The sequence below is a fragment of the Notechis scutatus genome, chromosome 2 (genome assembly GCF_049901735.1).
Source record: "Notechis scutatus isolate UNSWTSFEM ecotype Mainland chromosome 2, rNotScu1.2, whole genome shotgun sequence".
Lineage (NCBI taxonomy): Eukaryota > Metazoa > Chordata > Lepidosauria > Squamata > Elapidae > Notechis > Notechis scutatus.
The window spans coordinates 191,251,147-191,266,707 of record NC_142010.1 but is presented as its reverse complement, the minus strand read 5'-3'; the positions used below and the strand labels follow the sequence as shown (position 1 = coordinate 191,266,707).

General features: G+C 36.4%; 1 protein-coding gene across 1 annotated transcript in view; it reads left to right on the top strand.

Annotated features, from left to right (window-relative positions):
* The first annotated feature begins 731 nt into the window (after window positions 1–731).
* The window catches only part of CNTLN (centlein), a 197,859-nt gene continuing 183,029 nt past the window's right edge, over window positions 732–15,561 (top strand). Inside the window, exon 1 of the mRNA XM_087957652.1 lies at window positions 732–1,230. Within this exon, the coding sequence (XP_087813778.1) occupies window positions 1,126–1,230 (105 nt within the window). The 5' untranslated portion in view covers window positions 732–1,125. The remainder of the gene's footprint in view (window positions 1,231–15,561) is intronic.

Below are 15,561 nucleotides of genomic sequence, written 5' to 3'. Positions count from 1 at the left end.
TTAAAAATCTGTAGAGATTCTCAGTCATCCAGGTCATGGTTGTCCCAAAGGTGTTTTTTCAGGAAGCAACTGGACTTTTTGGTCTTTTTCTTTCGAAGACGTTTCGCTTCTCATCCAAGTAGCTTCTTCAGCTCTTACATTCCCTACTAATCCTGTCAGAGCTGAAGAAGCTTCTTGGATGAGAAGCGAAATGTATTCAAAAGAAAAAAACAAGAAAGTCCAGTTGCCTCCTGAAAAAGCACCTTTGTGTAAACCAACTGTTGTAAGTCGAGGACTAGCTGTATTTGCCCTGAACTACCAGAAGTATCGTTTCAGCTACATCACTGAAACTCCCTGTTATTCTTAAAAGATGTAGAAGTGCAGCAAGCTAATCTGACTTTTGAATGGGTCAATCAACTATAGAGCTCTGGGGGACCGAATGTAAAATAAGGTCCATGCACAATGACGTCCTGAAGAATACATTTAATACAACTCAAGCCGCTAAAGTTGTGGACGCAACTTGTCAACTCATGTTTTTTTGCTTAGGCAACGGTAGCTTGTTGCTTTAACAGACGTTTGGTTGAGGCGAAAACCATCCGATGAGAAAGGCGGGATTCGCAAGCAAATGACTTTCAAACGACAAATCCCCGAAACGAAAACCGCGTCCCAAACTAAAAACAGCGGAACAGTTAGGCGGGAAAGCTTTGCGCATGCCCTATAAAGATACTAAAAAACAACAACCCAATACCCCACCATCTTCTTTTTGACTTCCGCCTTTTGCCGCTCACTCGTTTAAACCGACAACCTGACATTACGTCCTTTTTTCTGTGGTTCACAGCGCCACCCGCATGTTCTTACATGAATGTTTTTTTGTTTTTTTTTAAGGAGGAGGACGTTGGGGTGGGTATTAGAAGAAGAAGAAGAAGGCGGTGCCTTGGGGAAAGCTTTTGTTTCATTGGTTCTCGGGAGCGTTTGTAATCTTCTTATGGCGCCTAAGTTGGGCGGTCAGCGAAGATTTGTTTATTTTTCTCCCCCCGTTGTTGTTAGTTACCCCAGTCGCTTTCCCTCCCGGTTCCCACAGAAAGTCGGTAAACACGCGCGTGAAAAGTGATCTTTAGGGTAATCCAAGCGCGGTCCAAGTTAAGCATGGCTTCTTCCAAACGCAAGGATCCGGCTTCTGCGGCAGCATCCCGGATCTTTGTGCTGGAGGAAGAAGTCAGGAGCCTGACCGAGGAGCTGAACCAGTGCCAGGTTGGTACCGACCAGGGGGAAGGATGGAGACCCTGGCCTAGAGGAGGACCAGAGACTTGGCTACTCACGGCTCTCGGGGCACAGCGAGGAAGAAGGGGAAGACATTCCTAAGCCTGACTTCCAGTTATGAAACTCCAGATAAATACTAAATGCTTCCCCGTTAGGTTTCTAGGTGTCTGTCAATGCCTCACCTGTGGCTTCATCTTCCTAGGCTCTTTAGTACAGGGGTCTCCAACCTTGGCAACTTTAAGCCTGGAGGACTTCAACTCCCAGAATTCCCCAGCCAGCTTTGCTGGCTGGGGAATTCTGGGAGTTGAAGTCCTCCAGGCTTAAAGTTGCCAAGGTTGGAGACCCCTGCTTTAGTATATCAGTATTACTCAGTATTTATACATACGTGTGTGTGTGTGTGTGTGTGTGTGTATTACTATTGTGATACTGCTATTGTATAATAGTAATACTGAATAGTAAATATTAATATTTATTACTCAGTATTAATATTACAAATTATACATATGTGTGTGTATTAATTTAATATGTGTTAATTATATATATACACACACACTGAGAAATAAAATCAATAATATATATTCATATATAGTATATTAATATTAATGTTCCTATTCTGGATAGGGGGACCTGCTTGTTTCGACAGTTTTAGCATTGACAGCTAGAATAGTCCCCCCTCCCCGCAGCACAATGATGAACCCCTCAAAAGAGTTGGTTTCTTTTAGGTTGCTGACGCAAGCAAGTCATCTCTGCCGTAGAGCCATCTAGCCTCTAAAGAGAGAGAAAACCCTACTGCTTTGTCTGGTAGTCCTTCTGGCTTTTAACTTTGCCCATCATGCTGCTCAGAGTCACTTTTTGTGATGTGAGCAGCTGTACCGAATTAATAAATGAAATAACAAAGAGCAAGCAGTTTACAGAAAGTTAATGATGGCGTTCTAGCTGCTCTCTATAAAGATAGGATTAGATTCAAAAAAGATATTAAGAAAATAGGTAAATAGAAATTCCATGGCCTTGACCGGCATAGGAATCCAGCCTAGAGCCTTCTAATACCAGTAGCAATTACAAAATTTTGCTTCATATTGACATATAGACTTCAGTGAGGAAGTCAATACATAAGCAACAGATAATTTCAGAGTTAAGTTGAACCACTTAGCTCAGTGATGGCTAACCTTTTCAGCTTGGTGTGTCGAAAATCGGGAAAAAGTGTAGCCTTCTTCGGGTCGTGTGTCACTTCAAGAAATATCAATAATTTGGTTTATGACGGACTGGGCTGGGGTGATCACACAGGGCTGTGAAACTCGTCTCCCTGGTCTCAGGGCTGCAGGTGCAGGATGTGGGGATCGGAAGGCCACCTTACAGGGCTGTGAACCTCATGGATCTCCTTTCTTCCTGTAGCGTTCCTGAGGTAATAAAACTGACAAACCTCAGTTTATGGCGGTTAAAACTGGTTCTCTGCTGCAAAGATCTTGCGGCAGCGGTGACACCACGCCTCCACGCAACAAGCAGGGAGCAGGGATTGGAGCAGAGCACAGGCAGCCTCTAAATGTGCAGGTTTTCCCCACACCAACAGGCGTGTCAGTCAAAGTGCCTCGGCGTGTCACGAGTGACACACGTGTCATAGGTTAGCCATCACTGACTTAGCTTGTCATTTAATCTCCTGGTTCTGGTTCTGCCCTCTGGCTTTAAACAATAGAGCCATTCCTGTCCCTTAGATATTGGAAGATTACTATGATACTCACCAGTCAACTTTTTTGAAAGCTAAACATATAGGGTCCTTTAGCTTTTCCTCATATGTCCTGGTTTCTAGATCCCTGACCATCTTGATAGCCCTTCTCTGAATTCATTCCATCTCAGCCTTCAACACAATCCTCCAAATAGGGGGAAATTACGCGCCCCCCCCGTTAAGCTTCTGCCAGCAAAACTGGTTTGCTAAGCTCTGTCAGATGGAAAGACAAATTCCAAAAGTATGTACACATTCTCACAATAAGCAGTGAAATGATACAATTCTAATTTGTACTTTCTATCTTGGATCCAATAGATTTCACTTGAATAAAAAACGTTAAAGGTGTATTTAGGTTGGCACCATTGAGGTTTGGCAAACACAAATAAGGAGTTCAATTCATATTTATTTATTCCATCAGTGCTCCTCCTTTCTTTTCAAATATGATATACAATTGACAATAACTAATATATAGTGAGTTTGAATAATAAATTAAAATTAATGTTGGAATTCATTAACATGATAAAAGCTTGACAAAAAAAGCTCTTCTAAAGGCAGAGAGAAATAGTGGCTAATGCAACTCCTCAGGGAGTGAATTCCACAACTTGGAAGTGACTACTTCTAAGATTCTAAATAATTGATAGAAGGGCATCACCTGCGCATAATAATGGTGAAATTGGATCATATCTGTGTGAACAGGAAAATTTAAAAATGGCAAATATACTTCAGAATACCTATTAGGAACATTTATATCTCTTGTTTTATTTGCCCCTTTTCCCAAGAAATTCAAAGAAGTGCACTGGTATCTCGCTTTCTTGCATATTTTAGAATACCATGGGATAGATTATAGTAGAATTACACTAACAAGTTCATTGGTCCAAAGTTCATCCAAGGGAATGTCATGCTGAAATTTCAAAACTATTAGGAATAGGTTACATTGCTGTTATCTAGTAGCATGGCCATAGGTTGCATATGTTTAATCCTTAGTTAACCATCAGGTTAAATTCTTATCCCAACTCACCGCATAGGGTCGGTGTGGGGAAAATAAGAGGAAGCAGTATTAGATATGTTCTCCACCTTGAGTTATTTATAAAAATAATCAAAGCACGATATTACTTAATTGAATAAATAATATGCTTAGATTTTAGCTTAATGTGTTATGTAAACTGGTAAATTGTAGTTATTCAACAAAGTAAGATAACAATATTCCAAAGTGTTTCTAGTACATGGTTACAATGTAATAAAAAGTGAAGTTTCTTGTAATAATTCATTATGAAATTTACATGCCACTCATCTTGCTATGGGGCAAGTGTCAGGATTCCAGGAATTACTCCAATTAAATCATGAGCCTCGAGCCACACTCCCAAAACTAAAAAGGATTTATTAGAAGTTAACATTCTATGTCCGGCATTTGCCTGGGCGTAGCCGACTCTGAGATTCGTAATTCACTGTCACCCTTGATCCTGCTTCCCCACCCCACCCCTCTGGGTGTACCATCCAACGAAACACATCCATAGCCAAGAGATCATGCTCTCCAATTAGATTTTTGCACAGCAGAAGCTTCAGCTACCTAATCAGTCTCTGAAGAAAATATGAATGGAATGTACTTTCGATTCCACACTGCTGCCTGCTCTTTGAAACTCCCCCCCTTCTTTCTGTTGTCAACTATAAACGTGTATACAAAATGTTTTATGAGTTGACAGCAAGTCTAGATGGCTTATAACAAGAAAAGAATAAAACATTAAGATATCACAATAATAAATATTAGCATTAAAATTAACCTTAAAATTTACAGAGGTGGTGAGAAAGGAAGCAAGGGACACATGGGATAGAGGTAGAATCTTCTTTGAGTCCATTAATCATTTTTGGTATGACACGACATGTCCCATCGGGATCCCAGGCCAATTGGCAGAGTCAGATCTTCAGGCCCTCTTCGAACGGCCAAAAGGATGGGTGTGGATAAGACAGGATATTTCTCTATCGTGCAGTAAAAAATATTCCACTCCTTTTCCATTTGGCAAATAGGACACAGGATGCATTTTCCCCCAAAAAAGTTTGGAAAAAGGAATACATACAACAAGCCAGAATCAAGCAATATTATATTTTGGGCTGATGCATAAACTGAGGCTTAAACATATGCAAATAGTGATCATGATGCTAGATATTCAATATTGTTACCTTTCTTTTTTTATAAAATCCCAATGTTTTAAAAAGCAACACAGTTTTCGTTTTTTTACTTCAGAATATTTTGTATAAGTATTTGAGTTGCTCACAATATTATGGTTTGTGATTAGCTCATGCATTGCCACTTTTCACAAAATAATTAAACCCTTGAACGTAGAATTCATTCTAATAAGATTTTGGTATTGGGGGTTTCTAGGACAGGACATTCACAAAGCACTAATAAAAATTTTCTGGTTGTAAAATTTTCAATTTGTTCTATTCCCCTAGATAAGAGCAACCAGTTTCTTCCTTTTTTATCTCATCCATATGGGTATAAATGAATTCTGGTCCAATCTACTATATTCCTAGGCCTTGATAGTTAATGAAATTGATCAAGAAAAGGCCTGCCAGTTAAAGACTGGCTGGTGTCCTGCCAGTTAACAAGACTGGTCAAATACAGGTCAACCAGCTGAAGGAGTCTAGTAACCAAGGAAAACACTGAAATGTTTGCTCTCTTATGAAAATGGCACAAATGCATCTTGCTTATACAAGTACTTTTTCTCACCACAGAATTTGTAATAGGTAGAAAGTTGTCTTGCTTTTTTTAACACAGATAGTCCTTGACCTATATACTTGATTGATGTCACACTATCAGGTGTGCTACTCTCAGGATATAATAACAAAGTAAAAAAATGTTAAATGCTAAAAAGTGTTGCCTGGATTTTGTAAAAATCTTAAATTGAACACCTCTCCTCCCCCATATTTTTCAGTCAGGTGTTTGACAACTGACATGAAAAATCTGAATACCAATGATTGCTCAACAGAATAATTATTTTTGGAGTGAAAATGTGTTCTTCAAATCTAAGATGAAAGATCTATTCTTCCAGAAAGATCAAGTGTATGTTCTGCAATTCTATGCTTTCTTTGGATTTGAAGATGATACTGGTCACATAAATATTTTTGCACATTTATGTTTAGTATGTTAGCTACATTTTTTTCTGTATTAGTCTGATTTGAAAAAAAAAAGTTTAATTATCTTGCTTTTATGTGCCTGACAAGGACTTTGGAGACCAAGGATTAAACAGCCATGACAAGTATCTCATGTTTAACTTCAGTAATGTGTGAAAATCTTGGCTGACTGCTATTTAGTTGTCTGGTTGTATGAAGTTCTAAAATGTACTTTATTGATTCTAGACAAAAAACTACTTGTGTAATATTATGTCAGTGGTCAGACAGATGCAGTTGTCCTTTGTTAAGTGTATATACCCATACAATATTTTTATTTATATTCTACCTATATTATTGTTATAAATAACTCAAGGTGGAAAACATATAAAGATATAGAGATGTATTGATACAAAGATGTAGATGTAACTAAAACATAGTTTGATGCCTGGGCTAATAATGGCAAACAGATCAGAAACGGCTTCTAAACTTGGAAATTTTAAGACCAAAAGTCAGTAACACATCATATCTGATTTTTTAAAAAAATCAGAACACTGTTTCACTGATTCTGTAAATGTAATTTTTACCTGTTCTGAATCTGCTTCCAATTAAATAGATTGATTTGAAATTTTAGTACTATGAAAGAATAGTTTTATTTACCTAACAAAATTGATATTATGTACCAAAATTATTTTTATTTTAAATAAGTATTACTGATGCAACACTTTTATCTTGCCAGCATCAGGCAGTGTTAATGCTATTTTAGTCCTTTTCCTAACCATCTCTAAAGCTAACACCTAACTTTTCCTTTTCAGTAACATTTTTAGTATACACAATCAATTTAATCAATACTTTTAATATTTAATATAATTTTGCATCTATTAATGTTCAATATTAGTCAGATAATATGATGAAATCCCTTTGAAAGGATGCATTTGATATTCTGAATATTTCCTGTCATCTACAAACCCATTTGTCTCCTGATTCCAGATCATTTATGAATAAGTTAAATCACATCAGTACCAAAATAAATCCTTGGGGATCTCCTGTTTTCCATGAATTTATCTGGGACAGATGTTAGACTGACTGGTGTGTAATTATGTGGATCCCTCTGGATCTCTTTTGTTTAAAAAAAACCAAAGAAAACCGATGCTGCATTGACTACCTTCCAGTCCTTTGCTAGGAAGATTTATTTTAGTGATAAGTTGCATATTTTTATTAAGAGATCAGCAATTTCATATACTGTATGAGCATTTTAGGAAAACAGTTGAATGCTATCCAGCTCACGATTAAATTTATAATTTAATTATAAAACCATATCCTTTATCTTTTCATCGTAATATAGTTTATCAGAGGCTCTTCCATAAGATACTATTTTGAGGCTGATAATATTTTCCAGTATTACCTTTAGAAAATACTGATGGAAGCAATTCAGCACCAAATTGTAAATACAGCCACGGACAACATTAGCTCAAAAGTTTTTAGTAGGGTGCTTCCCTCATGTAAGTTACATTGGTTGTTCATGACAAACTGACAGCATAAAATTCTTCCCCATTTGAGAAAAGGAATATGTCTGGAATTGGTCCTTTTTCCTCATAAGCATATTAGTGAATGATTATGTAGAAAACCATGATTTAGTTTTCTCTTAACACCTGTTATGTTTTAAAGTATAGTCTCCCTCATTGGTGTGGTGGAAGTAGACATTCAGAAAAGTAGTCAGCATTATGACTAGGAATTATCAAATATATGAGCACTTGTATGGGGGAAAAACTGGAATACACAAATGCTGGATTAGACAATGTCAAACTACATAGTAACATTCTAAAAGATCACATTCTTTTGACCTGCTTAATTAAATTTTCAGTTCTAAAATAGATATTTGATAGTCTAAGTCAGTGGCCCCCAACCTTTTTTGAACCAGGGACCGGTTTCACGATTATTTATTCTTCCACGGACCGGTACCTGAGTAACGCGAGACTCCACTGCCATCGGGACGGCTCTTCGTTCGAAGCCGCCCCCCCCTTCGACGAAACTAAGGCGTGAGCACCCAAATGCCGCTTTCCAACTGAAAACCCGGAAGCACTTTCCAACCGAAAACCCGGAAGCAACCAAAACCCCGGAAACGCCGTTGAAATAAGATGGCGGCGCTCAAGCTTTGCAGCCCGGTAAAAAATGATCCACGGACCGGTACCGGTTCGGGGACCGGTGGTTGGGGACCCCTGGTCTAAGTGATTGTCCACTAGCACTCCAAGATCCTTCTCACAGTTACTGGCATTAAGCCAAGTTTTACCTAATCTGTACCCATACAGTTGTTTTTTCTTGTCTAAGTAAAACTTTATGTTGAATTTCATTTAGTTATACTGTATAGGGTACAGTATTCAAATCTGTCAAGATCCTTCTGGATATTGAGCCTCTCTTCTGAGGTATTGGCTATTTCTACCACCTTAATATCATCTGCAAATTTGATGAGTTCTTCTATTCCCTCATCTAAATCTTTTATGAAGATATTGAAGTGTACTGGGCCTAGGACAGAACATTGTGATACCACACTGCTTACTTCCTTCAATGAAAATGTAGTTCCATTAAGGACTCCATGTAGAGTGCAGTTTGTCAGCCAGTTTCAAAAAAACTATCTTGTGGTGATGTTGTCTACATTTTTCTAGCTTACAAAGATATAGGTTGTGATCTACTTCTTCAAATGCCTTATTGAAATCCAAGTATACTATATAATCCAAAAGACCTAAGATTTATTCTTCCTCCCATATTTATGTTGGAACAGTGGCACGTAATAATATCTAAAGAGGCACTCAAATTTGCAGAATTAATTTCTTTTTACAGAACATTCAGAGGATAGGCATAATTTAACATTTCTGCATTCATATTATCAACGAATTGATAGATTTGTTTTTTTTTTTGAACTAGGCTTTCTGTTTAGCAAGGGTAGACAATTCATAGTATCAAACCTCCACCAAATACCATATACTGTTTGGTTTACTTCTAATACACTATTCCAGCTAGATGCCCCAGAATTGGATGCTTGAGTATATTGATGACATCACCATATGTCTATCTTACCAATGTGGCTGATCAAAACAAGCAATTATAAACAGTGAACCTCCAAAAGCCAAACTTTTATACATCCATACGGCTAAGCACAGTACTTTTTAATTCCTTCCATACAAATGGTTGACAAAATCTCAGTCAAGTAGTCTGCCAATTACTTCATTCACTTGATTCATTCTGCTCATTCTGAGCACATTGTACTTCTGCACAGAGTTGAGCCTGCCAAGTTTTTCACTCATATAATTTATCTACCTATTCAGACACAGCTTAACATAGTGTATTCTGCCTTTCAGTGCTAAGTCAGATCAGAGTAAAATGTAAAAGCATGAGCCCTTTAATAGACTATTTTCTCCCTCTCCTCTCCTCTCATTCTCCATCTTGGGGGTTTTCTAGTCCTTGATGCTCCATAATTGCAATTGGAGGCTTTAAAGGATATGGTACAAATCAGATACAAACAAAAATGACCTCAGTGCAGTGATACTATAGTTTCTTCAGTAAATACATATACATATAATTATGTTTAGATAATAATATAAACTTGCTGGTTACTGAGGGGACACAGGCTACCGTATATGGGGTGAACCAACTGAGATGACCCCTAGATCCTTTTATATTGTTTTGCTCTCTATAAATGACCTGAATTTGTGCACCCTTTATGTGGTATTTCTGTGACAAAAAGGAGGGAGAGAGCCAGAGACTGAGACTAGCATTTATACTTTTTTTCCCCTCAGGATGAAGTAACGCTTGATTAAAGCTGTGGTTGGACATGGTACTTACTAGAGTCCTATTACAGGGATGAGTCCTTTTTTGGGAGGGGGATTAATGCTGCAAAATAGTTGGCTCCATGTCACAAACATGTTGGTGGAACTTACAATTTCTGAGATTTTTCTTTAGGCTTTGGTAATAAGTTGGGTTTTTCTGTTTTTTAAAATCTGTGTTATATCCATTCTAGAGTTTATATTCTTGTGTTTCCCACTTCAAACTGGATACAAACCACACTGTTGATTTTAGCGATTGTTCTACCAGATTGAAAGGCAATCTCCAAGCCACAAAACATTTGTGTGGAGGCCACATGAAACTGGAGATACGCTCCATTTAAACGTTAATGTATGTATGGCTCTTCCCTGTTTTCTATAATATCTTGTCTTTGGCACTGCAGTGAGGAAGCTGAAATTCAGTTTTTAACTATCTATGATTTATTGCTATACCTGAACCTGGAAATGGTTCAGGTCATTGATTTTTTTAATGGATTAATAAAATAAGCTAAATTTTATTAATATGACTTTTCCAAATACAGTGTGAATAAATTTAATCACAGATTCAAGTTCAGACATACTACTAAATACACAGTTTCAAAATAGAATATCATAGTTACATTTTTATTGAGTTATAAAATAAGATACAAAATATGAAAGTAAATAGGAAAACGATGGGGAGGAAGAGAGGGAAGAGAAGTGAGGGAGAATAAGAAAAAAAAACATTGACTTTCGACTCTCTCTGTTGCAGTAATATAAGGCATTAACATCAAATCACAACTTGTTTTTTCATAATTTGAACAAGCCATTTCTATAAAAGATATCAGTCTAATTGGTAAAATCTAAAATCAAAGTTTCATTCTTTTCCACTTCAAGCACAAAGTTCAGAAGTGGTCTCCATATGGAAATAAAAGTACTTATATTATTTTCTTTAATTAAAATAGTAAATTTTGCCATTTCAGCCAACTCTATCAACTTCTGCAAGATGTATTTTTCTAATAAGAAAATATGTCAAAAGATACAAATCATGACTTAGTTTTGTATGAAATGAAATGTTTGCATTAACTAAATTATATCAACATTTTTTACTTTGAGACATTTGCCAACTTTGTGGACAGGGAAGTGGGAAACAAAAATAGTCTGAGACCAAATTATAGAATCCTGTTGCTATGTTGCATAGCTTTACTTCTAAAGTATTCAGTTTGTTATTCTGCACTTTAATCTATGACATAATAGGAATATATTAATGATTAGATTTTAAGACTTTTAAGACCAAATCTAACAGATTTGGAACAATGTCAATTTATTCTTAAATATATTTAAAAGAATTTTTATTCTCTATGCAGAAACTCAGCATAAATTGTTTCATTAATGGAAATTGGAATGGACAAAGGTTACAAATGCATATACATCGAGCTATTGTCTTTTAATATAAGCAACATGCTACATACATACAGTATGAAAAGTAAATAAAGCAAAAACAAATACACATACAAAAATTAAAACACACAGCAAACAGGAAAAGCTACACAAACAGCCAATACTTAACTGACAATACCCAGAGCAGGCCCCTCTTACTCGATCAAATAGGAAGGATAGAAACAATTGGGCAGATTGTCACTGGTCATTCATCTTGAATTTGATGCACTTTGACTCAGCATAGTAACATGTATGTGCCATAACATTTCCTCATCTGTTTAGGAAATAAATTGTAAATAGAAATTTGATTATGTCAGTGGCCAATTAATAACATCTAGCACGAAACCTGAGAAAAACGAAGCACACTAACAGAAATTAAAGGAGTTGTTTGATCAAGTTGTGGTACACTGTCTCATAAACTGTAAGAAAGGTGTGAAAAAGAAATGTTGTAGTTAAATTACATTTCCGTTAAAAGGACATTTCCGTCATGGACAGAGGATAATCAGATGTTTTTAAGTAGCAGTATTGTGCTGCAGAATAAAAATCCTTTTCTAGTTGTGCTAAATTCAATGTCTAGATACCTTTTACGGAGTTTAATCCAAACAGCCTTGCATAATCTTTTTAATGGTATATCAATTCATCTATTTGCTTTAAAAAAAATTTCCATATGTGTGTTAATTGTTAATTTCATTTTTATTGTCAAACACAACTTTTAACATAATTAATTAATTTCAGGTGTGTACTCCTCGATGCATTTTTAATCTACTGCAAATCAAAATTTTCAAAATTATTTTTCATGGAAACTCTTGGCATGTTCTCAGCCTACATTTATCTTAGTTTCTTAATAAGTATATAATAAGTTATTATTCTCATTGATACATCTCTGAATAATCATTTACATTTTTCGCATATCATTGTAATTACTTTATACTTCTCTAAAATAATCCTTTCATTCATCTGAAATAGCCCAAATAGTTTATTCTTAAATGGATTCTTTCAGTCGGAGGCTCTTGTGTTTAGCCTTTTTCATCCCATTTGAAAACATTTTTATTTCTATCAATACATTAATTGTAGCTCTTTTTTCCCCTTTCTATACCAAATGTACAATATATTACATCACTTTTTGCAGCAATCATCATCTTAGATGCATTTCCCCACATCTACAGCCTCTTTTATCATTCATCATTCTACCAAGCATCCTTTTTCGTATTTCCCATCTAACTCCCCAAATTTCTGTGGCACTTTGTAACACAATTCTTTTCACTGTGATTCAAGCAACTTTATATCGTCTTTCCTTTCAGCCATTTTCCATTAATTCTTTTGGGAAATTAATGTATTTTAATACCTTTTTCATATAGGATTCATATTTTTTCTTTTTTGCTGCCAGTGTACTTTCATTCTTTATTGTATTTTCACTCTTATTTTTCTTTGAGGTTCATTTTTCCCAAGATCTACTCTTAACACTGCTAAACAATGGTCCATCTCACATTCAGAATTTCTTATTACTCTTACTCATATATCCTTCACTAATTTTCTCAATCTTTCATTATAAACAATACAGTCAGCTGTGCTGTTAGACTTTTATTTTCGTCTTGTCTGTACACAAGAATAAATGTATGCTTAAACTGTATGTTTGAAACAAGCAGGCCTTTTTCTAAGTAGATTTTCACTAGGCAATAATTCTAATTCATTTCTGGATATTTAAATGAGAACATACTTCATTTTTCCCCAATACTTTGCTGGTGTGTTTACTGGTCTTCACTGGAGCAATACCTAACCAATGGATTCCTAATTTTATATGAATTTACAGTAAAGTGACATCGGGAAAAAATCAGATTCAGTCATGTGATGCCTTGACTGTTAACTTCAACAATGTGCAACCTTAATTATGGGCCAATTATGGTTGTAAGTGGAGGACTACCTTTATGGTTTGAGTGAGTCAAAGCTTTCACATAGTCATTTCCAGTAAGATTGAGAAGATATTATATACATTGGTGATTTAGTGTTACATGTAGCATCTGTTCTAATGCTAAAGGCAATCCTGTTCAGTTTTGACACATGTTTAATACAACCAAAGTCCAGTATTATTTCTTACATGCTGCTGCTGCTGCTGCTGCTGCTGCTGCTGCTGCTGCTGCTGCTGCTGCTGCTGCTGCTGCTGCTGCTGCAGCAGCAGCAGCAGTAGTAGTAGTAGTAGTAGTAGTAGTAGTAGTAGTAGTAGTAGTAGTATGGCATTATTACAGTAGCCAGGAGACAACAATCCTATTGCAGAGTAGTTGTTTGCTTGCCAAGATACTAGCCCTGTTATAGGAAACATTTACGTGTTTCCCAGAGTGCACCATAGGAGGGTGAGCTGGCTTTGCACCAGAGAGAAAGATGATTGGCTCTTCCTGCAGTGTCACCCAAAACCTCCTCCATTCTTGGAACTGCCCTGCAAGTGGGTGCCACAACCAGGAAAGTTCAGAGCCACCAGGAATCTGACTGCCTGCACATAGAATGTGCTGTAGAACTGCAAGGTGGACAGAAGCTGAGGCAACTGGTAGAAGCTCACTCCACCACGCAGAGCTAGGACTTGAACTGCTAGAGCTGAGACTATCCCCAGCGTCATTAAGCCACTGCATCTCCTTCTTACATGCTCACAGCATTCTATTAAACATAACATTTTTTATATAGACCAGTTCACTTCAGCCTAGTATGTCCTTCACTTTTTCTATGTACATGTATGTACAAACCTCAGCAGCTAGTTTAGACAGAAAGGCAAATTGCAATAACTTCAATTTGGGCAGAGTGAATACATACTTATATGCATACACATATACTTGTTTTTAGTTTATTAATAGCTGAAAGATTATCAGATAATTTTGAGGAGTATTTAACAATTTGTTACTTTGTAAGCATTGTATTTGAAAAATGTTCTATCTTCTACCATAAAAGGTGGTTTAATTTTTTACAAGTTCTGTACCATACTTTTAAATCAATCTACAGTACATACAACTACTTAATCAGTAGCTGAGTGGGAAACTTTGCTTATTTGACCAAGTCTGGGTAAGTTCTCCTTCTGTAGTATTTTATTCATTAGGATTTTTTCCAAAGATTCCTTACTCGTTTGCTTTCTTGAAGACCTGGAATTATATCTGGATTTCATAGGGTTCAATCCTTGGCTCATATTCTTAGAGTTTCTTGGATATCACTTTATTTATTTATTTATTTATTTATTTGATTTGCCAATTGTTTACAAGATAATAAGTATAAGTGTATACATAGTTGTGAATACATGAAATGGGTACATATAAGAAAAATAAAAGAATAAGAGAAACAATAGGACAGGGACGGTAGGCACGTTGGTGCGCTTATGCACGCCCCTACAGACCTCTTAGGAAAGGGGTGAGGTCAATAGTAGACAGTCTAAGGTTAAAGTTTTTGGGGTTTGGGGAAGAGACTACAGAGTCGGGTAGAGTATTCCAGACTTGGCGACACTGCTTTAGTATATTTTGGGTGTGCGTGAGATTTGTCTTGGGACTGGGCATTGAGATTTTGCCTAAGGCTTCCATGCTGTTACTCTGTTCTTAAGAAGGTTTTTGTCAGCTACGATTTAAAGAAGATTAAGGTCAAAGTATGTTTTGAACTCTTAAGAAAATTGGAGAAGCAGTAGCAGGTGTTTTTATATGTGAATGGCCTCATGAGGCATTACAATTATCAGACCAAGCAGGAGAGAAACTTAAATAATCTCTTCTGGTCCCGAGTTTAGAAAGTGGTATCAGTATTCTGTTTTTCCTGATACAACAGCTCATCTAGAAACAGAACTAGAAGAGCATCAAATAATGCTTCACATTTTTCTAGTGTCTCTTGCAGAAAATTAGTAATACACATATTTAAATACAGTATATTTTTGATCTGCACTCAATTTTAGAAATCTATTACCTCTACCTGTGTGAACATGTAAACACAGTGTGTCCCAGCTCATATATGATGTTCTTCAAGGCCTCTCTTCATGGTCATGTTTGGGCCCTCCAATTAGTAATACTGGTAGTTATTTTATGCATTTGTTTCTTTTTATCAGATTTATCCTTACCAAGCCCAGAACTGTGGATAAATATCTTTTAATCACATTTTGTGCACATAACATTTGCTGGATCTTTTGCAGCAAATCCATTATGAATCAGAATATCTCACCCCCACCTCCATCCCTTATAATGTAGGGTTTCAGTTTTTAGCTAGATTTAACTAATAGTCCCAAAACAATGTGCAGAGGTAGAGACA